The sequence below is a fragment of the Glycine soja genome, chromosome 2 (genome assembly GCF_004193775.1).
Source record: "Glycine soja cultivar W05 chromosome 2, ASM419377v2, whole genome shotgun sequence".
Classification (NCBI taxonomy): Eukaryota; Viridiplantae; Streptophyta; class Magnoliopsida; order Fabales; family Fabaceae; genus Glycine; species Glycine soja.
In genome coordinates, this window is record NC_041003.1 from 4,267,052 (window position 1) to 4,293,798 (window position 26,747).

The following is a 26,747-nucleotide window of genomic DNA, read 5'->3' on the forward strand; positions in this document are numbered from 1 at the left end:
CAAAATTCCCGATGGAGTATATATATATTTTTTTCCTTCTTTTTCCTCAGTCTAAAATCTAAACGGCTGTCGTTGAAAAACAAAACGGGAAAATCGCCTTAACTTAACGCTTTGTTCAGAAGAACTAATGCGGGCATCATCATGGACAACAGAACAACGAACGAAAAAGCTTCCTCTTTGAGATGGAAAATCCTTCGCCGCGCACTTCTCTCACGCTCGTCTCCACCACACCCAGGTAATCTCATTTCCTCTTCCGAGATGCAAAAATGCTTCTACTCATGTACATTTTTATTTTTATCTTTTTTTTTTGCAGACGAGCAATCTCAAATGATTACAAAGAGCATTTCACGAAGGACCGGCCATGGATTCAACTTGATACTTTCTCACGTAATCGCCGATAGTTCTTCTTCCACCAGAGACGCTCGCGTTTGTTACACTTTACCCATCCCTGGCGCTCCTCAACTCTTTTTGACGTCAGTTTTCTAGTTTCCTTTTCATTTTTCGTGCTCTTTATGTTGGGAAATTTTCTGTTTTTTTTTTATTTATAAAAAAACTATAATGTTTAACAAAAGAAACTAAACTTTCTTTAATCAAGGATCTAGCTCGGTCCGTTGAGAAGCGTGCGTGAATTGTTGTAATTTGTAATCTTTCAAATACTATGTCTCCCATTCTTACGGATAAAAAATTAAAAGAAATTAAACTTGCTTTTGTGTTTTCATTGTTAGTTTGGTAAACCAATATTATAATTGCTTGTCTTCTTTCGGTCATGCATTGCTTCAGAAGTCATAACCAATATTAGAAATTAGGAAAAATAGTTTTCAGTAGGTAAATTATGTCAAAACAGACATGTTCTGAACTAAATTGATTCTGGTTTTCCTATTGCCATACCTTACATTACATGAGAAATGCTAGCAATTCGCCCTCTACTATTTGCTGAAATTTGTTGGAAATCACAAAATTGTGTGGGTATTCTTATTTAATGCACCTCACTCATGATTTTGAGTTTTCAATAAATTTTGACTAATTGGAGAAAATGTGTTGGAAGGGGTGTGCTAGAGAGTGTGTTACTAGCACTCTTCTTCCTTACATTTAGTTTCTACAAAAGTAAATGACAATCTCATTTCATGTGGGTATATTTTGTTTATGCAGACAAAGAGTGGACAACCGTGCTGACCTCAGTGATTTTGAGATATGTAACAGATACAACATTGACAACACTGGGCTTGTCTGTAAGTTTCTCTTATCATCATCGTCACAACTCACAAGTACTGACTCTAAGGTTACAGGGACCGTTGATATTTGCATAAAATATTTTCATCAATGTTGACTAAGATTTTGTGAATGATTTGCACTCTTCTATTGCCAACCTATTGAAAACAAGATTTTAAATTGCGGTTGTAATTGTGACTGTGTCTCAGTCCTTGATATTGCAGAAAGTTATGGACAAATGCAGTTGATGCAGCCGCAATTGTGGATGCGGAGACTGCAAAAACCTTGACATTGTGGTCAAAATCATGGTCGTAAACTGTTTTTTAAAACCTTGGTTGAAAGTATAAGGTTTAGCATGTTTCAGAATAAAGTGATACATGAGCTACAAGCTTGTTGCCACTTGTCAAAGTAGTTTTATATATTCTATATTGAAGGAAAGTATTTCTTTTAGGAAATGAACAATTTCATTTGGTCTGCAATATAAGCTGCAATTTGGTGCATTTGGTTGGAGCATAACTCTGTATTTTTAACTAGGTCCCTTTCTCTCGGTAACTGACTTGGGATAAGATTAGTGATCAGCTTGTATTTGGTTAGCACATGATTTTTTATATTTTCCCTATGCTTTCTCTTTTCCTTTTTGTTTTTTTGGGTGGGTGATCAGCTTCTATTTGGTTAGCACATGATCTTGTTAAGGCTTTCCCTATGCTTTCTCTTTTCCTTTGTTTTTTTAGGGGGGGGGGGATGTGGGGTTATGAGGTCCACGTAGTTACTTGTCAAACAAAACTTTGGTTGTAGTGATGTAGATAAGGTTCTTTTAAAAATACTTTATTTGAAGTCATTCTCTATGCCAAAATGAATAAAATTTTGTCTGCTGTTGAGGTAATTTTTCATTTCATTCACTAGAAGCAGCATTATATACAATAAGATTTCTACTTGCAGGGGTAAGACTGCATCCACTTACCCTCCCTAAACCTCACTAGGCGGGAGAGCCTTGTGCATTGGGTCACCCTTTTTATTTAAAAGAAAATGAATTGTATGTTATCTGCTCCTAGATTTTGGATGAAACACTTTAATTGATCGTTTCAATGACTTGGGATTTTCATTATTTCTGAATATTAATTCTGGAATTTTTATTTTCAGTGTATGCTTATAAATTCATGATGTCTTCTGCAGGTAATTGGCCATCAGAAGATGTTCTTGCTCACTATTGCTTGTCACATGCAGATATATTCAGGTTTGACCGTTTGAAAACTGTATTTTGTTTTTTCTTGAAGATTTTATTCTGAGAATAGCCAGCATCTTTTCACTGTTATTTTTCTGTTACCTTTTGCTGGTATAATTTTTATTTTTATTTTTTTATCATTGGTATGCATTCAAATTCTTTTAGGTCTAAAAAAGTTATTGAGCTTGGTTCTGGCTACGGCTTGGCTGGATTTGCTATTGCAGCTGCTACGGAGGCATCGGAGGTTGTAATCTCAGATGGAAATCCACAAGTAGTTGATTGTATCCTATTGGTATAGTTGTATGTATGAAAATAGTTTTGAATTTGTGTATTTAAAGGAAAGAATTAATTGTATTTTAAAGAGTTCAATATCTTTGCCAAAACTGGATGTGAGGTAAGGTACCATACTACCATAGTGCCTTCTGGGTATAAATTTAAACAAGTTTCTTTTTCCTTTTAAGCTTTCTTCATGAATTAAAGATCAGGTGTGTTATATATGTTAAATCTAATTTTAATTTGTTAATACCTGTGATGTGATCATTAGTGGATATGTTTGTTCCCTATACCTTGTTTAAAGTCATTTTGCCAAAGTGTTTATTCACTGCAGTGATATTTGCGGTTAACATGGCAGATAGAATGGTTAGTGAGAAATGAACCTGGTAAGAGGCTTTGAATGTTTTACCAGAGAGTTGAAGTTGACCAATCAGATGACTTTAGTAGCAATTTTTGATATCTTGTTGTGCTCCTCTATAGATGTATATGTCCTACTCTTGACAATGGAAGTAATTATCCAAGTGTATGCACAGTTATTATAAATCTCAATTGTCAGTTGTTTTTGTTTCTTATGTAGAGGAAAAAGGTCACTTAAATTAGATATTGCAAAAGCAAAGCTAGTATGTAACAAACTGGACAAACAGGTTAGAAAGTGATAGAAAACTTGGTGAGGGGTTTCTTATTCCTGTGCAGTTAATTGCTTGCTTAGTTTTTTAAGAAGGCAAAAATTTATTACTAAGAGTTGTGACTAGCTTGTCTTTGCCTTTTGATTAGGGAAGATGAACTTTTTCTAGGAGGGGTACAATCAGATGTTTTGCTTTGCTGTGTAATAAACAACATTCTGGATTTTCAGTAATAACAATATCTTACTAGTATAATAACCAGTATTAAACGGTTTATTTGAATCTATGGCGACCAATGGTTGTTTTTGCCCAAAATGTTCAGAGATGCGTTACAAGAGATGGAAGAATAAAAGAGGAAGAAAGATGTGCCAAGGAAGTCAGGGAACTTACCCAGGGCAGCAGCTGTAGATAGATGAAAAGCTGCAAGAGGAAGAGAAGGGCTGGGAACACAGTAGAACATTAGGGTCTAGGGATGGAAAGTGCAAAATGTACAGCATTACTAAAGACAGAAAAGCAATGAAAAAATAAAAGAGCAATGAACATTGGCTAGTTTTGTGCCTGTTCAATTACATTTGTTATTTTCTGACTTATGCATCATAAATTTCCCTACTTAATACAATAATTTGAAGTTTATGCATAGCGATCAAACCCTAAACAAATTCCGTTCCAAAATAATGAAGTGACTAATCATATCATCTTGTACTGTGCACCAAGAAAAGTTCCTTGCCACATACTTAACCATACCACAAACCATTTAACAGATAAAAACCTTAAATCCAGAACTGATGCTCAATCTTGTGTTTAGTTATGGTATGCATTAAATTCAGTCCTAATGCACTATCTTAGGTATAGGTATGGTTTTTATATACTGTGTTTAGAAAATTTAAACCATGCAGGTAAACTACAACAATATATCTTATGAAACTTATTTCTATTTTCAGTGACTTCAATTTGGATGTTTGCAAGATTGGTTTGTGGTAGTATTTGTATGTCGTGTTATATTGGCTTCATCATGCATCAAGATAAATTAGAAAACTACTTGTGAGATTGTATTGTTTTATTTAAGAATTTTTCATTTTCAATAGCTTTTTTCTATTGAAAGAGGCATGTAGAAAGAAGCTTCTGGGAGTGCTAGGTGTAGTGCTCTAGTTTACTTGATCAAAATGATCATTCCTCCAAGGATGAGGGGGGAAGACTGTTAACAAGTGATTAAATTGGTTATTCTAATAGATGTTATTTTGGCACATCACATCTGTTAAATTTCACTTTCATTACATAAAGATCGTTATATAGGTGCAACAGTTATAATCAACTTATGCACTTCAACTTTTATAGAATTTCTCATTTAACTTATGCATAAGTTAATTTTAATTTATAGGAGAAAGCTTAATTCATTTTCCTTTCTTATTTTATTCTTCTATAAGTATTTATTTAGTATTTATTGAGAAGTTTATTCAAACAAGACTATTGGAAGTAATTACATATTTTCAAAGAGCCGCTGTAGTCTGTTGGTATTACTCCCTGCTTGTGTGTTTCACCATCCTTTATTCGGCTTTTGGGTTGAACACCACTTGCTTAATGTTTCTCAATTTGCACTTAATGTGAAGTTCCATCCCCCGTCCCCATTTTTTTTCATTGTAATCAGCACATTAAATAAGGCTCTATCTTTCAAAAAAATTGTTTGCGGCAATATCCTTTCAGAATGTACTGTTATTAAATATTTCCTAGTTGAATGGGATTGCTCTTCCATGACCATCAGATACTCAGCGTAACATTGAGGCCAACTCTGGAGCATTTGGGAATACAGTTGTAAAGTCTATGACTCTTCACTGGAATCAGGAAGATACTTCTAATATTGCAGACTCATTTGATATCATCATTGCAAGTGATTGGTGAGAAGATGCTTGATATTTGGACTATTTCATAGCTGGTTTGAATGCATTTTTCCATCTTTAGATAAAATGATTATTTGCAGTTCTAGTGATATAGCTGTAAGCCTGAAACTGCTTAATGGAAAATGTCATTTCTTGTCAATAGCATTTTTCTCTCCCTATATAATTTGGATAAAGATCAGAGTCAGACTAAAGGATTCAGCATTAGGTAGTAGTAGTTATGAGACACAATCTCTTATTTATCTGGTTGAAGCTTTTACATATATATAATAAACAAATTTTTGCATTCATGTATGTCGGTTGGCAAATGCTGTTACTTTTCTTTGTTTTCTGTAGTTAACTTTTTATCAGCTTCAATTTTTAAAGTTGGATATATGTTCAGATATCTATATTTATTCTTGAAGTGGGCAAAAGGCAGTTATATCTTGTACGAGATGCATCAGTAGATTCACATGCATGCAGCTTGACTTGCTTTTTGTTTTGGTCTTTATGCTAATCTTATCTTTATATTACAACATTGATGGTGTCATTTTGACAGCACTTTCTTTAAGGATTTCCACAGAGACCTTGCTCGTATTGTCAAACATTTATTATCAAAAGCAGGATCTTCTGAGGCTATATTTTTAAGTCCAAAAAGAGGCAATTCATTGGACCTGTTCTTGGAGGTGGCCAAGGAAAACAGTTTGCATTTCAGTGTAATGGAGAACTATGACGAAGAAGTCTGGAAACGTCACAAGGGATTCTTGAATGAAGATAGGGACTCTTGGCCCAGTTATGACAAAGGTCACAGCTATCCTCTCTTAATCAGAATTACCCTTTGAAATTTCTATCGAACATTCTCATGGGGCCTCTTTCTATTGTTGGTTGACCCTTGCTAGACAAAGTTCAAACCTATTCCGAGACAGGAGTTGTCCTAATACAGACACTTACCAATTGCATGTTTTCGTTGTGTCATATATTATTTTGTTGGGGTCACATCTTCAGTAGACAGCACTATTCTCAGCCACGAAGGCTCAAATGAATATGTATGTATGCAGTGATTCACCTCTAAAGCGAAGATTAATACTAAAAGCACTCGAGATAAGCAAAACCTTTTTCTTTTTAGGCCAATCCACTTGGTCATAGCAGCTAAAAGAAGGAAAAAAAGTAGTAATTAAAAGTTCTGCGTCTGATAATAGTATGCTAGTAGTGATCAAAATGTTTGCTCTACTGTGCCCCATTTATGATTAAAAAATGGCAGGTTAGATGAATCATGTGTGGATTTGTTGTGGACTTGTGGTTTTATTATCTGTAACGGTATCTAGGATTTGCTATTGGTTTCTGCACTTCAACTTTTGACAGAAAAAAGCTTCCTTATCTTCGTTGAAGCATCATACTTACAAGCTTTTAGATGAGCAGAGTCCATTGGGTAAACAAAGCAACTCCACCAGTGGAATGAAGTTGCACTGTGTGAAAAGCTAGCAATTGGTTCAATTAAACTAGAATTTAATCGCTTTTTCTCTCGTTGTAAACAGTAATGGGATGTGCTTTGTCTTTGTAGTGAGATTATGTATGTACATGACACGGGATTCTTAGCTATTACGGAAGCAACTATAAGTATTAATTTCCATTTATTGCTTTGTCGATTGGACTTGACTGAATGTCTCCTTGGACCCTTGTCAAATTTGCATACTGCTTTCTAAAAAAGGATGATCTTGTAGAAAAAAGAGTGGGGGCCAGAGACAAGCTTGAGACAGTTCAAAGTCGGTTATAATAGTTTATACTAGGTGCTATTTTAGTTTTCATCAAAATAAAAGCAAGGTTTCCAAATTATTGGATCAAAGGTTTCCTTACCAGATTTGACTTTTCTGCTGTCCCTTTTTATGCTGTCCCCGTGTTGTCCCTTTAAAATTATATAGTTTTCATGATTTTTAAAATTAAATGTCACCATTAAATATCGTTATTTTGATGGGGTAGCACGAGGACAACAGAGAAGTCAAATCCTTTCCTACCCCATAGCCTTCCTTTGGACTCTTGTAAATACTGTTAAATTACTTTTGCTTAAGATAAGATTTCAGATTCAAATTTTGTAGATGAAAATAAAAAGTGACGTGTGATTTTAACGATTTCATAATTGACTGTGATGGAGTTGATTTATCGGAGAAACATGTTAACCACGAAAATATTAATTAACCATGAAAATATTAATTTTTACATATTAAACCAAAATAACTGATTTAGTTTGCCATCAAGAAACTGTGAACTACTAACGACCTTTAGGTTTTGAACTTTAGGATTGTTTTTACTTTTAATGTCTTCACGATTACTATAAAATGGGGGTGGAAAGCAGACATTCAGAAAAATGACTGCCGAAAGTAGATTAGATATTCAATGGGGGTTTGAATAGCGTATTGAGATGGAGGTTCCGTAGTTGGCATTTGGTATTTGGGTACATTAGATATTCAATGCATTGCCTAACTCATATTTTCTCAAGTTCTCACATCTCACTCTAAGTTACACAAGCCTTGCCTATATAAAAAATAAAAAAGAATAAAAAAAAGTTACACAAGCCTCCATTAACACTTATGCCCTGTTTGGTAAGGGTGGATGAAAATAAAAAAAGGATGAATGAAAATAAATGAGAAATCAAAATTATTAGTTTTATAATAATTATTTTAAAAATCATATCTAAAATAATTTTTAACTAAACTCAATGGTGTTTGTTCACATTATCTTTCGTGTGTAGAAATATATATTAAGGAAAACATGAAATTGGAAAGTAAACCACAGTGAGGAATGAACTTTAATTATCATCTTATCTTGGCCTAAAAGCTTATCTAAAAGTGAGTTGATTTCTTTCCTTTGTACTACATTGTTCATCTACTTTCACACAAACCCCAAGTTGATGAAAGAATCAGTTGTACTCCAATTCCTTGTGTGCTAAACTGGAATCTCGTAATCACTGGGTTGGCATTTTCGATTATCATCGTTTGTGCTTCAATGCATCTTTATTTCTTTTTGGATAACCACATTCACGTCTGAAATGTTTCTACGTAGTGCATTAAAAAAAAAAAAACCCACCAAACTAAAGTATTTCTCCATTATTTTTCATCTGTATATTTCATTTATAGAATGACGATTTTTAGGATGTCTATAGTGATTATACGCCCTATTTTGTTAAAACTTAAAAGTAACATATTTATTGTACCATGAAAAAAAGTAGAAGAATGTTTTACATGCAAATAAAATTCATGATGATGATAGTGATACAGACCCAATATATGTGGGATCAATGAATTTTATATTTTTTTGACGTATAAATTGACTTTACCATGATGATCACTTTATCTCACAAATAAGATAACATAATAAGCTCAGATAACCAAAATGTGGCCCTTTATTTGTGTTACATGCGCATTCACATATAAAAAGGAGAAATTAAATTATTTGAAACTTTTGCTAAGCATATCTTCATCAGGGCCATCATTAATGACGAAAGCAAGGAAAATTATTGACATTACTGAAATTTCAAAGTAGCTTACAACTAAAGAAGTACGAAACGAACAAGAGTTTTCTTTGTGACCTTGCTATTCAATTTGTCAATTCTGTTTCTTGTTATCTTTAGGTGGGATTCAGTTTGCCAATTATACTCGCTACCAATCTTGATGACATCAAAGTTTGGCCTGATTCAATTATATAATTATTTTTTGGAAGTTATTGGCCCTTGTTTATTGAATAAGGAACGATATATTTTACAGAGTAATGATAAATATATATGGGTCAAATAAGTTTTCTCTCTCAACTGGTCCAAATTTTGATTTAATCTTTCTTAAAAATTTGACCCAATTTTAGTCCCTATCAAATTTGATATTACTAATTTTAATTCTTCTTAATTTTATTTATTTATTTTACTCATTTTTAATTTTTCATATATTTTTATTGTTTAAAATTAATTCTTATAAAAAAGATTTAACTTAATTGATTGAACAACATACATGATGCATAAATTATTATACATTATCTTTAGTTCTCATGCATAAAAAAAAATACATCAAAAAATAAGATTCACTTGCTTTCATATTTTATGGTCGAAACATTTATTTATAAACAAGATTAAAAGAATCAATCACTAAATTATCCACTCTCTTTTTTTTTTTGACAGAAAATTATCCACTCAATTATTTAAGGGTTAAAATTGTTTCTCGCGCATTTTTTTTCACAAACTTGTTCTGTTTGATTGATAGTGATACTAATGGGGCGGGATTGATATATGTATGTAATAACTAAGAGCATCTCAAATGGGAGTTGCTTTCATGATTTCTTAGGCTAAGAAACTGTTTCTTGTGAGTTCTTCTGCATTGGAACATAGTGACGTGGTAAAATGAGTTCCTTTATTGTCAAAAATAGTTTCTTATATAAGAAACTCTAATGTTTAGATTTTTTACGATTTCTTACGATTTTTTGTTATATAAGTTTTTTATGAATGACATGACACTGACTATAAAAAGATGATTAAGAAACCTATATGAATTTTTTGTATTGGAAATACTTTAATAATCCTTGTCACTCACTCTATTGGATGACATAATTTATTTACAACATAATAATATTATTTATGAAAGAAGATGAACAATGTAGTACAAAAGAATATGCTTACCATGTCAGTCCTTACCTAATGATTTGATTCATCGTTGATCTTTATTCTTTAAGTACGTTTATTTCTGCTGTAAAAAAAGTACGTTTATTTCTACCATGATTTGGAGGTATATGACAGCAGCAACAAAAATCACAAGATAAATAACTCATGTGATGTCATTGTCCCTCACTTCTTTCTAACTTTAAGCTTAAAACTGAAAATTATAAATATTTACAGAATGGATTTAAATAGTGTGTTTTAAAGTTAAAAAAAATGTATAATGTCAAAAAACACATGTATATTTATAACTAATTTGAAATAAAATATTTCATAATTTTAATTAACTTTAAATGAACGACAAATACGCCTTTATTTTATTTTTTAACGTTATACATTTTTTCAATTTAGACTTACAACAGTTGTTAATTATTTATTTGCTAATTGCCAATCGTATTTTTAATAAAAAATATCATGAGACCGATAGTTATTAGATATTTACCAATGCACCCAACATATAATATTCATAAAATGTAATAGCAGCTCCCCTCAAAGTGTCACTTTAAGCTCTCACCTCACATATTTCATACCTTTTCCTTTTTCGTCACCTATAATATCTTTTCCTGGCACTGAAAAGAATGTAGGTTGGTTTCCTTCTTTATGACATTTCACAAAAGGGTTTGAAAACATATTATTCTAGCATTTTGTCTGTAATTATCATATCCTTCCAGCGTGTTAACTTTTTCTGACGATGGATTAATCAACCCATCATCCAACTCAAAGATTAAAGCACGATTCTAGCCAAATTAGATTAATTTCTTGGAAATATCTTCTATGTTTAACCATTGGGATTTGGGACTCGCAACTAAAGTTAAAATTTTACACAGGGCTGGTCACCATGTTCCATTGATCAATTATTGAGTGCTTCAACATGCATCACTCAGAATAAGTATTCTCAAACTAAAATAAACCTTCTTTTCATTTCTCTCTCGATCTTTCCTTCTAAAATCTACTATACCAAACACAAAATTATACAAGTCATAAGTTTAAATAAACGGTAAATATGCTCTTTCAAATACACCCTTAGTATGTTTAGAGTTCATTCACTTTAATTTTAAATATAGAAATAAAAATCAAATTGAACTAAAAATATATATTTTATATATATTTTTTTTCTATTAACAGTTTATTCGATTTCTAGTTTTTCAAATCAATTTAGGGATTTTAAGGTTTTCCGAGGTATTATATATATATCACCTATATCTTTTATGAAAAATAATTTTGTTTAAGTTGAATAAGATTATTATAAATAACAAAAGCTTTTCTAATTACTTTATCCTTTAATTAAATATTCAAATATAAAAAAAAAGTTAAAATTAGAAAATATAATATTACTTGTTAATATTGTATATTTTTCACTCAAGGTGATGGAAAGCAAAAGTAGAGATGAAAATATGCCTTTACCAAAAAAAAAAAAAACAAGTACTTTTCATTTATCACGGGTGACCTTTTGTCTTTAGATTGTTTTTTAATAAGAAAGTATTTGAGACTCGTTATTTGACACTTAAATAATATATAATGTTTCTCTCATTGATTCATTTTTAAGGTAAAATGATACTTGTGATTTCATACCCAAATTAATAATCAAACTCAAACCTTAATCAAGAGATTCAAGTATCAAACCATGTGCCAACAACATTTAATTTTGCCTTTTGATTTTCAAAATGGCCTTTCAATTCTTCTCTTGATCTCTTCTTTGTCAGCCTTTTTGTGTGTGTGTGTGTGTGTTTACATTATGGGGTTGTCTTTCTGGTAATTCGTTAGTACGACTGAGTCAGCAAAATGGTAATGGGCCTCAACACCCACTAGAATCAGTTTGTTCTTACATATGGAGAATGATCCTCATTCCCTCACCCCACTTCTCATGATTATAAAATGAACAACATAAACCACAAAATAAATTTTAAAAAAATGATACAAAACAAAGCCATAAAAAAAACTGCCAACAAAATTATTACTAAAATGCTTGTAATTTACATAGATTTCAACAATTAATCATGATGGTATTTTTACACCAGTTAATTGATGCTGCTGATCCTACTTGAGTTGTGTGTCTCTTAAAGGAGGAAGATGTCATTCTGAAAGGGACACACAGCACAAAGTCTATGAGACTAAATAGGAAAGAATTAAAGTGACAGCCACAAAAAATGCAGAGTTGGAAGCTGAAAATGGTTGGCTTCTGCTTCTTGTGGAGTCCCCTGTGGCCAAATTGGCTATCCATGATGTAGTAGCTACTGCTGCCTGCTCAACCGATGATCCTGGCCCTGATTCCATTAATGACTTCAAACTGCAAATAAAATAACCCACAATTTCATAAATAAATGGGGGAAATAAACAATATTTCTACATGTAAATTCTTTATAGAATTCGGAAAATGTAAAAAAAAAAAAATTCTCTTAAAACAATATTTATACATCCCTTAAAAATAACAGTATTTCTACACATCTAAACATTCTTACGCTTGAATTTCTACATTTTTCTTTTACATTATTTTTTGAAAACTGAAGATCAAACAAATACACTTTTTTTGGCTAAGTGTGAGAGTATTATGTTAAATACACTTTTAAAAGAAAAAAGAAGAACATGTTAAGAATGCCAAGAATCTCTAATTGAGAGAGTAGAGATAATAAAAACCGCACTTGTCAAACTATGTATTCTAAATTATAGTATAAGAGTAAATTACGTTTTCTATTTTCTAATATTTGTAATTTGGGCGTCCATTAGTTAGTAACTAGATAAATCCGAAAAACTAAAAATAACTAAGTTAGGTTCCATTTAAATGTCGGGGTTTCAATAATTAAACTAATGAATCTTAATATATCATTTTATGAATAAATATTTAAAAAGAAGAGACAAAACAGAAACAAAAGAATATTTTTATGACTACATATAAAATTAGAACAAAAAAATTATTTCTCAAAAGACATTCTCACACACCTTTTCTTTTTGTAACGGGGGAGTATACAAACACAAATGTAAGAATTATTTTGTTGAATTGTTTTTACGAAACTACTGATTTTATGAAGTATGAGTAGTTATCTGCACGTTCACTTATGCATCAATCATTCTTGACTTTTTAAAAAATAAACTTTATCAGGAAGTTATTTGCTGCTTTTGACATTCACGCTCCTCATAAGAAAGGGATAGAAAAAAATATTGAAAAAAAAGAGATAGAACAAAAAGAAAGAATAAAAAATGAGACGCCAAAAGAATAAATAATTATGAGGATGGGTGTTGCAACCCATTCTATTATGGATTGAAATTAGACCCATATTTTTTTAAATAAATTGAAACTAATAAAATAGAGTATTTTTGGATAATTAAATAAGAGAGGGTTGACGATGAAGATTGGCGTGAATGTAAGCAAGTGCTGAAAAACAGTGAAGCACAGAAATTGTTTATAGTTTTTAGTTACCTTGGAGAAGAAAAGGGACAAAATGTGACAGTGTAATCCGCGGCAGTACACGTAAAAGTGCTCGTAGCATCATCAAACGCATAGCTATAAGATTTGGGGCACGCAGCCTTAAAAATCTGCGAGTACATCGACGGCGCGCACGCCGCCGGTGAATTAAACGCCCCGCTGCAGCAAAACTCCGGCTTCCCGAAAGCGCGGCACGCGCTCTGGCAAGCGTCGCCGCCGTCCACCCTCAACTCCGCCGGACACCGCCGGTTCAGGTCGGCACCGCACCCCGTGGCGGCGCAGGCGCCGGAGCCGCCGCTTGCGTCCACCATCATGGGGAGGTTGTAGCCGTCGACGAGGCTCACGTCGTAGTAGTCCGGGGCTCCCTCGCCGAGCGTGAACTCGGCGAGGGTGGCCGGCGGAGTGGCGCCGGCACCGTTGCAGGTTACCTGGCCGGAGCCGCAGTCGCCGGTGGCGCACGTGCCCTGGCCGGATTGGTCGAATTGGCAGCCGGTTCGGCCCCAGAAGCGGCCCGACCAACCAGGCGGGCCGTCGAAGGTACGCGTGCTTCCTCTCTTGAGCTCGAAACCAGTTGTTCCGATGTCCGGTTTTCCGAGAATACCTGGCCACACCGTGTGGTCACACTTGTTCACGAATGTGAATGTTGTGGCTGAGACTCTCACCCCTGCATACCACAAACAAATATCGTGCTTTATAACTTATAAAGAGATTTAGTTAATTTGCACAGGATTGTAAATAGGAAAAAGATAAGAAAAGTAAACCTAGCTAGCATTTACTTAATTTGAGTTTGTAATTTGGTATGTGTACCTCTGAAAGCCAGGATGAGTAGGAAAATGAAGAATCGTTGAGGAGAAAGTGGATGATGTGAGAAGAACGGAGACATGGTTGGATTGCTCGAGTACACGATCTTTTTTTCTTTGGGTGAATTTGCGAATTGAAGTGAAAGAATGTGTGTGATGAAAGGGCGAATATGGTGCTGAGGGGGAATCTAAATGCTAGTTCATGCATCCATATATATAAGCACACCTGTGAGATGAATCAGGGAAAAGGGTGATGTCAAGTTTCCACCTCACCTACCCATGATTTGTGTTTAATTCATTGGATCGTTTTATTTGTAATTACTTATATGATAAAATAAAAGTAGCATAATTAAATAAACTTTTTTCTTATAAACAAACCAGTTTATCACTTCAATTTGTCAAAAAATTAAATGATATTAAAATTATTTTTAACTTATGGAAAAATATATTTTATTTTATTTTCTTATATTTTGTTTATAAATTTATCCAAATATTTCTTTACTTATTGGATCAATGTCGTGAGAAAAAGTGAAACAAGTAAAATCGTAGGCGTTAGTTAAAAAATCTGGTGATTCTAAAATGAGTTTTTCTGTTTTTCCTGTTGCAACTAGATGAGGTTCCAAAATACTGCTAGTTCTTGAAGTGACGTGTACATGATTTTCCCATACACTGTTAGGTATTCGAATGAGCTGTTATTGTCTATTTGTCTGCAAACCTTTTTTTTTTTCGGTGGCCTTTATTATTATATAAAATTAACTTTAATTAAAATTGAGTTTAAAGTGAAAATATATATGTTTAAAAATGATATTTTAGAAATAGATTTATAGTAAAAATTAATATAAATTTTTCAATTCAAAATAAAATTTATGGTGGTTCATTTATAATAACTATCAGATTTATTATTATAACATTTAATGGTTAGGAGGAGTTCTTTGCAACCTTGTATACAGATAAATTGATTAAATAATATATATATATATATATATATATATATATATATATATATATATATATATATATATATATATATATACTTGCATATAATACATATAATACTTGCATCTCTCGGGAAGAAGACTGTAATTTACTCTAAAAACAAAAAACAAAGGAAATCTATATGAAAACAATAATATTTACTATAATTAAGTGTTCAAACTAAAATTTATGCAATCGGTTATCCATTCTTCCAAGGTTTTAATTTTTTATGAATTTTCTTTAGTATTTATGGATATAAATTTCATTAAATATAAATTTAACAATATTAAATATAGCACGTCATGTATGCAGAACATATTCAATCAAATATATTAAACTAATCTCATGGCTTCTCTCTGGTTTTAACAATGTTAGATGGATTTGTTATTTTGTGTATTTAAAAAAGTTCTATAACACATTAATTAAGTAATTGATCTAATCTATGTAAAAAAAAGTAATTGATCCAATCTAAACTCATTTAAAACTAAGAAACAAACTGATTAAATGATATTTATGAGAATGTGATTAAATGAGTTCATTAATTTTGAGCTGGAGAGTATAGAGATTGGCTTTTCTTAATATATATATATATATATATAGGAATAGTAGAGATATTACAAATCAATTGGATTTCGATAGAGTAGGAGAAAGATGAACTATTTCTTTCCTACACTATATTTCTTAAAAGTATTATTTTTTTTCTTTTATATCACATGAAAATTCACTTTTTTTTGTCTTTTTTTTCCTTTTGAATCGATTAAACATCACTTTTCCTTTTAAAGAAAAAACATATAACAAATATTTGTTCGTTTGGTATAGAAAACAATGTCATGAAAGGGAGAAAAAGTTTTAATTGAATGAGAAATATTATGAAAACTCAGTACTGTGGTGTGTGGTGTTAACATATAATTGGAAGGGCGGCATAAAAACACTACTACACGTGTCAACCAAAACATTTTCTTGTGTGTAGCCATGCAAAATAAAGATCGTCTACGTGTTCCATCCTCTCGACCTTACCCTGGAGAAGACAAAAGAACAACAGATATTGTAACGTCTCACGTGTGGTGCCAAGGCTGCTTAGGTGACATAATTTGATTTTAAACTAGGAATGGAAAATAACCTCCCCACGTATATGTCAGTATGTTTAATTGTTTATGATCCACACGTTCAAAGTAATATGTTTAACACTAGTCATCATCAACAACGAAAACCATGTTAATGAGCTTCCTTATATAAACGAATAAAGATGGAAGCTCTTAATTGGTGGTTTGGCTTTCTTTTTTATATTTTAAATGTTCAATGTTTTCCTCTATATATCCTAAAATGTTAGCAAAATGATGGTAAAAAGTGAAATCTCTATCTTATAAATTTCATTTGCTTCTTCCCATTATTTTTGACATTCAACACAAGCATTTCTCAAAGAAATTTTGTTCTTTCTATTTTTTATTTATCACATGCATTTTAATATCCAATAAATCTCTTCACTTTCAATATTTATATGCTTATTCTTTAAAGAATCACGGAATACCTTTTATTAGACAAATTATTTTTTTTTGCTTGGACTATTATAATAAAAGGGTCCTCATTTAACTTTTTGTAAGATCTACTAATGCAAAATTTTGAGTAATTTATTATTATAATTATTGCCTCAATTATATTTGAAATCAAATACTCTAAATTTATGAATTGACTGCTAATACTGAATGTTATCTATTACAAAAATATCATCACCTCATATATTACATTAATTATAATTAATAACCTATATAAGTTACTAATGTTAAAAGATTTCTTTTATAATTGTGTATGTTTTTTATCCTATTATTTATTTATTTTAATTTAAGCTGTTCAACTACCTAATTCAACCCTAAATTGGGGTGTATCAATACTTCCGGCCAATCCAATTTTGAAAAAATGAAACAGGCTAACCTTATTCATTATTTGACATAAATTAATATTAATTTTGGATGAGTTGATCCACTTTATCATCCTTAACCATATCTTTTGTTCAATCATTTGTCCTTTTTTTTTTTGAAAGATCATTTGTCCCTTCTATATATATGTTTTTAACAATATTTCTCATAAATTTATAAATAGAAATGCTGGGAGGCGTCCCTATTTTCTCGTTTCAACATTTGTTCTTATAAGTGTGGTTGATATATTCAGCTATATATTTTGCAAATGCCGGCCGGAAGCATTAATTTTTCATTTCTTTCGGATATATATAGGCATGACTGGAACCTTCAATAAGAGTCTATTGATAATCCACCTTCTAAATCCCACGCTAAATTCAGTAAAAAAAATAAAATAAAAAAAGTTAGACACTAACAAATCGAAAAAATAAATAGAAGAGAAATCCGGCTTTTTGCATGCATATATTGGTTCCACGACTATACTTAAAAAAGATAAGTTGTTTTATTTTGCGTCCACGTAAAAATATACTAGGGTAACCATAAAATGAAGATCATGACCGCAAATAGGGGAACAAGACGAATATTGTGTTCGCCACTACATTCCCCTTAACAGTGCTAATAATAATTTGCAGCAGGTTTGAAAGACAATGTGTATTGAAATGTAAACATGTGCTTATAAATAGAAGGAACTATAATAATACTGAAAATTCTGGAAGGATAATTAATTAACTATGGTGTAATCTCTAGGTTTAAATTATATATGGAGTCATGTATATTCTTTTACCCTTTTCATTTTTAAATTGTACTTTATATTTTTATCTAATAATATTTTTTTAACAAGACCTAAATGAAGTATGGCAATATTAAAGTTTTAACTTTTTATATAAAAATTTTACTTTTTATTCATTCATTTTTGTCCTTGTTATCTATTTTATTTTTATGCAATTCACTAAAAATAATTTTAAATTTTTCATATAGTTAAATTATCCTATTATTTTTTCCCTCTACTCTATCAGTTGTATTTTCAAATTATTTTTTATGCATATTTAATGTAAATGATATTATTTTTTGTTATATACTTCAATATTTTTTAATTATTAAAAAACACTAAGATATAAATAAAATTTAATTATTTTTTAAAACTACATTTCCGAACATAACGGAACCACGAACTAATTTATCTGGATAGTAAAAATTAATAAATCAGTTACGGTAAAGGTAATGAATGACTGGTTAAATGACTCTTTTAGGCACTCTTTTTATTTACATTGTTCAAATTAGTTTTGTAATTTTAAAATGTTCATTTGGTCCTCTAAGTGATGCTAGTAGCTACAACATTTTCCCCCTTCCATATATATAAAGTGTTAGTTATTCCCTACAACATCATATAGGTCCAATTCAAATAAATCCAAGTAAAAGTTCAGAGCAACAATAAAGAAACAATAAGAAGAGCCGAATACAAGCATAAAATTCAAACATTTTAGAGCAATATTAAAGTAACAACATAGAGAAAGCTGTTAAAAAAACATAGAGAAAGAATCAAACATAAAATTATAATATCATAATTCTAGCATATGAATTTTGGAGCAACATTCAAGCAACAACAAGACAAAGTAGAAATTCAAGCATGAAATTCCTACATCAAAATCCAACATAAAATTTAACTAAGAATAATATCAAAATCAATTAAGAACACAAAACAAAAATGACAAAATTTCAGCATTAATAATCATAGCAACCACAAACAAAACCAACATTACATAAATCAAAATTCAACTAATTAATTAAAACAAAGCACCACAGAGTAACAAAAACCTAAATTACATAAACCAAAAACAATAGTAAATGATAACTAAGGGGATTGATTATACTAATTGTGGTGGCGATGCGATGGTGCGACAATTATGACATGTTTACATAGTGACTACGATACCGTGGCAATGTAGAATTGGAGTGGTAGAGACAAGGAGGTTGAGTGGCAGTGGAAGGAGGAATATAATGTGGTGGAAGAGGTGCACCTTTAAAGAGGGCAATGCAATGGAAGGGATGCGACAGTTGTGGGGTGGGGGCAACATAGCAAAAAGGTGTGACAATGGATGAGGAGAAAAGGGTATCCTTCGTAAAGTATATAGATGTAGCATTAGTTAGGTTAACGCTTATATATGCACTAGAAGTCTAAAACACATTAATGTACTGACGTTTGAATTAGTTTCCATTGTAATATTGGTTACAATTGACACAAAGAGGCATATTTACTTATCGTCGATCGTCGACCTAAATGACATTAAATTAATTGGAATGTATATCATAATAGTCAAGTGCATTAATTGCAATTTATTGACAACCGGCATGACGTTACGTAAATACGCCTCTTATGTGTAATGTGGAAGCTTATTCAAATGATATATACATTAATACACGAGCATCATTGTTGCACTGATAGGGTTGCGGCTAAATTCAAATTAGTGGTGACTGGCATCATGCTAAATATTGTCTTACTATAAAAAAATAAAAATGAAATACAAAATTTTGCGCCCATTTTGTGTTGGCCTATTAGCGTATAACGTTGGTGTCGAGCATGATGCAATGTAGAGGATATTATTTTAGTCATTTTGCTTAGTGTTAGTGTTGGGGAAAAAATGTGGATCAAGAGCGTGAAAATCTCAAATTCTATAAAATATGTACCTTTTTTATGTCAGTGACACCTAATCTTACCTTGCAATTTGTCCCCAAAAGTGGTCTTTAGACATGTGAAAGTCACTGGTTGATGTGTGCAAAATGCCAAAATTGACGTGGCTAAATTGAAAAATGCGTGGATAATGATTGAGACAGGAGTAACCTATGATCTAGCTAGCTAGTGAAACCATGACCTAGCCATTCATTCTCTGATTTGTGTCTACACACCACCAACACCAACTATGTTAAATTACAGCCGCAATCATACTTGAGCCTAACAGTAGTCTCAATGTTTAACCAAATCGACGTTCTTATTTTTCTTTTATATATTTGTGGCTCGCAATTAAGCAGGATAGAGGTCGAAGATAGATCTCTAGTTAACTGTTTCAATCCAACTCTTACTACATATTAATGCGGCCCACATAGGAAAAAAAAAGTCATCTAAAACTTGGGTAAGTAAGTGGAATAGTATGACAAAGAACTACATATTACATAATAATTTTATTTTGTAGCGTTAGGTGGTATTTATTTTTAGCATATTGTTAAAGTAATAATTGAATAAATATATATGATAACCTCTTTAAGCTTATCAAGGAATAGAATTTATAATATAAGAAGACTCTCTCACAGCTTTTGCTAGCCTCCGATAGTTGAATTTCACGACGTCTTGTTCCTTCGATTGATTCGCTTGCATGTCGTGTAAAGTATTGATGTGGATAAGATTTTCTTTATTTCTTTTTTTTAACTTTATTTTATCGTCACACCCCTTTTTCTTCTGGGGTTTTTCATGCACTCTTCATTCTTTAATAAAGATTTGCATCAGCAGCAGATCAGCATGTTTGATATATAGCAAAAGCAAAAAAATGCTTTTCGAATTGATTGTTTTATTTAGCCTCGCTAACCTAAGGTTAGCGATCAGCAATTGGTATAATTTATGTACGAATATGAATGTTTGATCTTGGAATGGGGATAGGGACGATGATGCGGTGAAGAACAATATGATGATTTAAATATGAAAAGGTTTCTATTGCGTAGTATTGAATAAAAGATGAAAAAAATAAAAACGCGTAAGATCAAACAACGTACAAGGGGAAAAGCAGGGTCAAAGGGAGGAAATGAAAAGGTGAAAAAGCAAAATCGGAGGATATAGAAAAAGTTGCATGGATTTTTTTAATTTTTTATATTGCTGTATCAAAATAATTAAAATATCATTCATTCTTCTTTAAAGTGCCTTTCATCTAATTTTCCTTTGCACGAATTTATTCATAAACGTTTTTACTTCCTTTTTTCAAATCCATGATTATTTATGAATAAATCATTAATTCGAGTGTAATGAACTTAATCTTCTAAAATAAAATTTTAAATTTGAGTCTGAATTTCCCAGCGAAGATATAAGTCATCACTTAAGCAACTATTTTGATATTATTTTCACATTTTAATTTGAGGTATATATAAGAAGAAAAATAAGAAGAGAGAAATTGAAGGAAAGAAAGATGAACTTTAAAAAAGTATTTAAGAAAAAAGATAAATAAAAAAAGTAAAATATGATTTATCTTGAAAATTTAAGAAATATTAACAATACAATTAAAACCGTAACAACTCATCAAATAACAAAAGTCAAAACTCACATTTCACATAGTAAAAAAAAAAAGCTAAGCAAATCCTATTTACATATTGTTATTACTAAATTTGACAAGACCTACTTACAGTGATGTTCCTTCGTGAATCTCTCCACGAACTATGATGAAGGATACTTGTAAAGAGATTTCGACCCTCAAGTTAGAGACGTACAGATAAGTAAATATCAATAATATGTGAGTTGGAATCAGAATTTTTACCCGAGTTTCAATAGTCTCTTATATAGAAAAAGATTGAAATATCTAATCTCAATCTTTTTCTTTTAGGTAATGTAAATAGAAAAAAAAAATAAGGTAATTATCTTATCTTTCCTCTAGTGAAAGATATTTTCTAGTAGTGTGTGTGTGGCTAGAACAATTTAATGAATAAAGAAATGAATTTTAAAGTCATCCACTAGATAATTTTATTAACTTACTCAGTTTGACATAAATATATACTTTAGAGTTAATTCAAAGCGATAAATGATGTAAGAAAATATTATATTATTTTTTTCATTTGATTCTAGTAAGAAATATTATTTCATACGATCTGGACGTCAAAAAATATTAATACATGTCTACCTTGATTAATATATTATCGTCTTAGGTTTGAATATACAGGATGATATAAATGAGTATTCTAATCTGTTAAAGAAATTATTTTAATATTTGATAATTAAATAAATTAGAAAATTTAATATGATCAAATGATTAATCAATTTTTTAAGTGGAATATTATTATTATTTTTTGCTAATACTGAAAATATAAATAAATTAAATATAATTGAAATATTTTGGTGAATAATAAAAATGGACGTGATGACCATTTCATGCGTCATGAGAGAAGGAAAAAAAACGTGGAAGACTTATGTTTATGTTTGGAAACCGAAAGCATAAGTGAGGTGTCGAACTTGGTTTAGCAACAGAAAGAAACAAATATTACCGGGTAGTACTGGATAGTTATAGGGCTCGTACTGGATAGTTGTTTCAGATGTTATTGGAAATTAAGTTGGTTTTTACCGGGTGTTATAAACACAGGCTTAGGTTGCATGTTAAAAAAAGACACAGCTATCACTTCTTTTCTTCTTCTCTCACAACACACCAATATTTTAAGTTTTTTTTCCTTCCTCTTTGTCAAAGCGGTTAACAAATAGAGGTCAATCTCATGAATACACGTAAACTCTTCATAATATTAAAAAAATTTATATTTCAAGAGCTCATAAAATAACCGATTCGGTCGACTATCAAATACGGAGATTATCAACTTCGAGCAAAACATATATAATTCTTATCGTTTCTATTGTCTACCTTGTCTCACACTTTCTATGTTACAAGTATAATTCCTTGTTTCAATAATATACACCAAGTTGCATGCATGATGCATTAGAAACAAGGGCATGCAGATGCTAGTGACTCGGTGTATACAGGTAAAAGTTGGTGAAAAAGTAATGTACGAAAAAAAAAATGAAAATCGGGAGGGGAAGAAAAGAAAGCTCGGATGAGGATTGAGGCGATTAGCATTGTCGGAGCTTCTTTTTGGCTTTGGGCTTGATTAATAATCTTCGTGATCGATCACATACAAATAATTTGAGAAAATCTGGAACGATAGAAATTGTGTTTGAGAAACATTGGAGCTATTAATAAGTACTGTATATTTTATTCATGTGATGATGTGGACATTGAGGGAAGTAAGAATGATTTTAGGCAGTGACAGGGACATTGATTTGTTTCAAAGAATGCAAAAAAGAAAACGTCGTCGAAGGAAAGAAGTCACAGTGACAGCCCTAGACTAGGAAGTAGGAACTTTTAGAAAATGGGGTTGGGGTTTATCCACGTCAAATGTTGAAATGGTCAATTGTTGGGGAGAATTTGTGGCTGATTGTGTTAATGCTAGTGGACATTTGAATCCTCCACTCTCTTATTTGAATTCTGCATATTTCGTATTGTACTATGGAATGTTCATTTCAAAGAATGTAAATTTATATTTCAGAATAAGCTTTCGAAATACAAATGAAAAGTGCAAGATTTAATAGTAGGACTGCAGAAAATAAATGTCATGCCAAGTGAGTTTTGTTAATCCGGTAGGTGTCACAAATTAAGCTATCGCTCCCTTCACCCAAAAATTGTTTCATGCACTTTTTCGGAACGTTTTTTTCCCTTTAGAATTGGCCAATTCCAAATGTAAAAGGAATAGCCAATCCGAAATGTAATTTTACATTCTGATCCAGAAGCCCAAAAAGGATGCAGGAAGCAACTTTTGGGTACTGGAAAACAACTTTTAGAAGTAGATGCTCTGCAAATTAGTATTTTCCACTTGTTTTATATTCTGCAAATTAGTATTTAAATTGTTTTTCAAAAATTAAAAATTAATTTATGAAATGTAAAAAAATTAATTAGGAAGGTGCAAAGATAAAAAAGTACAAATGGAATTTCTCGGAATAAAAACAGAAAAGAAAGAAAAGGAAAATATGTACAGAACGTAAAAAAAAGGAAGAGAAGCCTGAGAAGGTATGCATTTGACAAGAAGGAAGTAAAGGAGGCAACTAAAACCTGTTACATTAAGCCCAACTAGTCAATCTAATTATTTTGGGACTAAGTGCAAATTGCAATCTTTGTTTGAGAAAATATGAAAACCTGTTACATAGATTTGACCCAAACTTAAATATTTATAACGTAGTATTTTTTTGTAAAATATTATTCAAAAAATTATTTATATATAATTTTATTTTATGCAATTCAACTAATAACCCATTGATTGAGACAATGACTCAGTAACAGATCAATATTGATGCAATCCTACTCCGCAAGGGCATTGGATAGAAAAACTCTAAGTAGATTGGGTCAGAGATGCAAGAGAAGGCCCTAGGGTTCTTATGAGCCTTAGGGTAGATTTCGGGCCCATGGGCTAAGTACGAGCCCGCTTATCTTTGTAAATATTAGATTAAGGTTTCATTATTGTTGGGCCTTGTATTTAGGGCTCCATAATGTAGGTAGGGTACTCTAGAAATATAGGATTTTTCAGCCCTTGTATTTTAGGGCACCTAGACTAGTTTTTGTATTAGGGGTAGTTTTGTAATTTCACATGCACTAAGTGGATATTTGATGTGTGTGGTTGGAAATAAATTTAATTGAATTGGTAGAAGCCCAATCCAATTAAATTTTAGAGGGGGAGGTGAGCATTTGCTTACTACACCCCATTGCCACATCATATAGTCACACTTTGTGCATGTCCTTCATGCTTTTCATGTCTCATGACACCTAAGCACACTTAGTGGAGAATCTTGGAATTGATCTTGGATTAGTGGGCTGAACCATAACTAAAATTCACTAATCATAATTAGTGAAATTTTGGCTCTAAAGTTTGGCTCCACAAATTCAATTTCAAATTCAAGTGAAATTTGAATTTCCCTCCAATTGTGTGACACTTAGGCTATAAATAGAGGTCATGTGTGTGCATTTTTTTGAACTTTGATCATTTGAATATTAAAATTCAGATTTCAAAGCTCATTTAGAGCACAAAATTTCGTGCTCTTCTCTTCCTCTCCCTTCATTCATCTCCTTCTTCCTCCAAGCTCTTATTCATGGCCTCCTATGGTGGTGAGCTTCTTCTAGACTCATCTTCTCTTTGAAGTGGCGTCTCCTCTCTCTCTCCCTTTCTCCATTCCGCTGCCATTCATATTCCAAGAAGCAAAGGAATCCATTGATGAAGAAGATCCTAGGCCTACAAGCTCCAATGGAGCTTGCATCAAATATCCTAATTGAGAAAAAGATTCATTACCATAACAGAGTATTTAGTCCTCACATAGCACTGTAATATCCCCATTTTTGTCCAAAGTTTTAGGCTTTTTATCCAAAACAACATAGATCATCCACAAACTCCACACATATGATCATATATCACTTGGAACAGGTAATGCAACCAATATGGCACGCATAAATCATGTAATTCAGCAGCTATTTTGCGAGATTAACAAGCCAAAATCACCAAGAACACACCTTAAACAAGATAGAACATTCATAAAAAATAACATAACTCTTCTTTTACCAAAATATCTAAGAAAAATATAAGCTTTCTTCAGGATCCTAAAAAAAACCACCAAACTCACCAACAAAGCTCCAATCCTTCCATTTTGAACCAAAAATTAAGAGCTTGAAAGGAAGATGAAGAAGGGATGGAGAAAGAGCTTTCTTGTACCAAGCAAGAAGAGAGAAGACGAAGAAAAAGAAGAAAATAACTTACCTTGACGTGGAGAATGAGAAGAGAATGGAAGCTTTGAGTTAGAATCCAATTATTAAAACAGAGCCAATAGCTACTAGCATGACCTTGGCTGATTTGTCAGCATAAGCGTGGCCAACTGAGATGTCTACTGCTACTGGGAATTTCCCATTGCAGTGCAGTTCCCGCCGCCGCCGTGCGCCTCCACCTCATGGGGAGGTTGTAGCCGTCCACCACGCTGACGCCGTAGAAGTCCAGTCCACCCTGCATTCCACGGCGGAGGAGCCGCAGTCTCCGGTGACGCAGGAGAATTTTCTGGCAGAGTCCGTGGAGCACAGGTTCCGGCCCCAGAGACGGCCGGACCAGGCGGTGGGGACCGCGACCGCTTTGGACTCGCCCGGTTGCAAGGCGAAGCCGGTGGTGGCAAGTTGTGCCGTTCCGGCGCCGGACAGAATCCCCGGCCATACCGGGTAGCTACATTTGTTTACGATTGTGAATGTTGCTGAATTCGACCCTGGACAAGTACAACAAAACATGTTACTAGCTGGTTATCATCTATCATTAAATTTTATAACATGTTATAATTTTTTTTTAGATAAGTATCTGGGAGTAGAGTATCTTCAATAAGAGTTGGTTAATAAAAAAATATTATTTTATTATATTACACATAATTTTAAATTTGAGTGGGTTAAAATTAAAAAAATTATTTATGTAAGTTTAATTTTGCATTAAATATAGAAAAGAGAAATATAATATTTGTGAATTAAGTAATTTGTTAATAAAAATATTCATTTGAGAAAATCAATTGAGTTATTTAAAATTACAGTGATATAAATTGATTACTTATATCAATAGTATTAGAGATGCTCTAAAATAAGAGTATGTCTTAAGGGTTAAAAAATATTTACATAATTATTTACGGATCTCTATAATTTTAAATTATATATTGCTGCATGCACGAATCATTTTAACCTTGATGCTACTTAACAGCAAAAGAGAAAAACAAGTAGAAGTGAGTTGCTGTGGAAAAGAAAATAAAAATGAGTTGTATAGGTATGATAAGTGATATATAATGTGATAAAAAGGTAAATAGAAAAAACAAAAAATATTAATGAAATGTTTGTAAAACAAAGGTATTCATGTATTACCACTCATTGAATAATAACATTTACATGCTCTTAAAAAAAACATTTACATTTTACGTGACATGATATCTACAAGTTTATGGACACATCATTA

The 26,747-nt window shown here is 31.9% G+C and overlaps 2 protein-coding genes across 2 annotated transcripts; one reads left to right on the forward strand and one right to left on the reverse strand.

The window, feature by feature from the left end:
- The first annotated feature begins 43 nt into the window (after positions 1-43).
- LOC114381465 (calmodulin-lysine N-methyltransferase) lies at positions 44-6,844 on the forward strand. The gene is made up of 7 exons (XM_028340729.1): positions 44-235; positions 314-473; positions 1,150-1,229; positions 2,383-2,443; positions 2,597-2,712; positions 5,087-5,219; positions 5,758-6,844. The coding sequence occupies exons 1-7, from the start codon at positions 142-144 to the stop codon at positions 6,038-6,040; spliced, it is 927 nt and encodes a 308-aa protein (XP_028196530.1). The 5' UTR covers positions 44-141; the 3' UTR covers positions 6,041-6,844.
- A 4,977-nt stretch (positions 6,845-11,821) lies between these two features.
- On the reverse strand, positions 11,822-14,315 carry LOC114381472 (thaumatin-like protein 1). Its single transcript, XM_028340739.1, has 3 exons — positions 14,120-14,315; positions 13,307-13,976; positions 11,822-12,178 (listed from the first exon to the last, which is right to left on the reverse strand). The coding sequence occupies exons 1-3, from the start codon at positions 14,193-14,195 to the stop codon at positions 11,995-11,997; spliced, it is 930 nt and encodes a 309-aa protein (XP_028196540.1). The 5' UTR covers positions 14,196-14,315; the 3' UTR covers positions 11,822-11,994.
- Between the last annotated feature and the right edge of the window lie 12,432 nt (positions 14,316-26,747).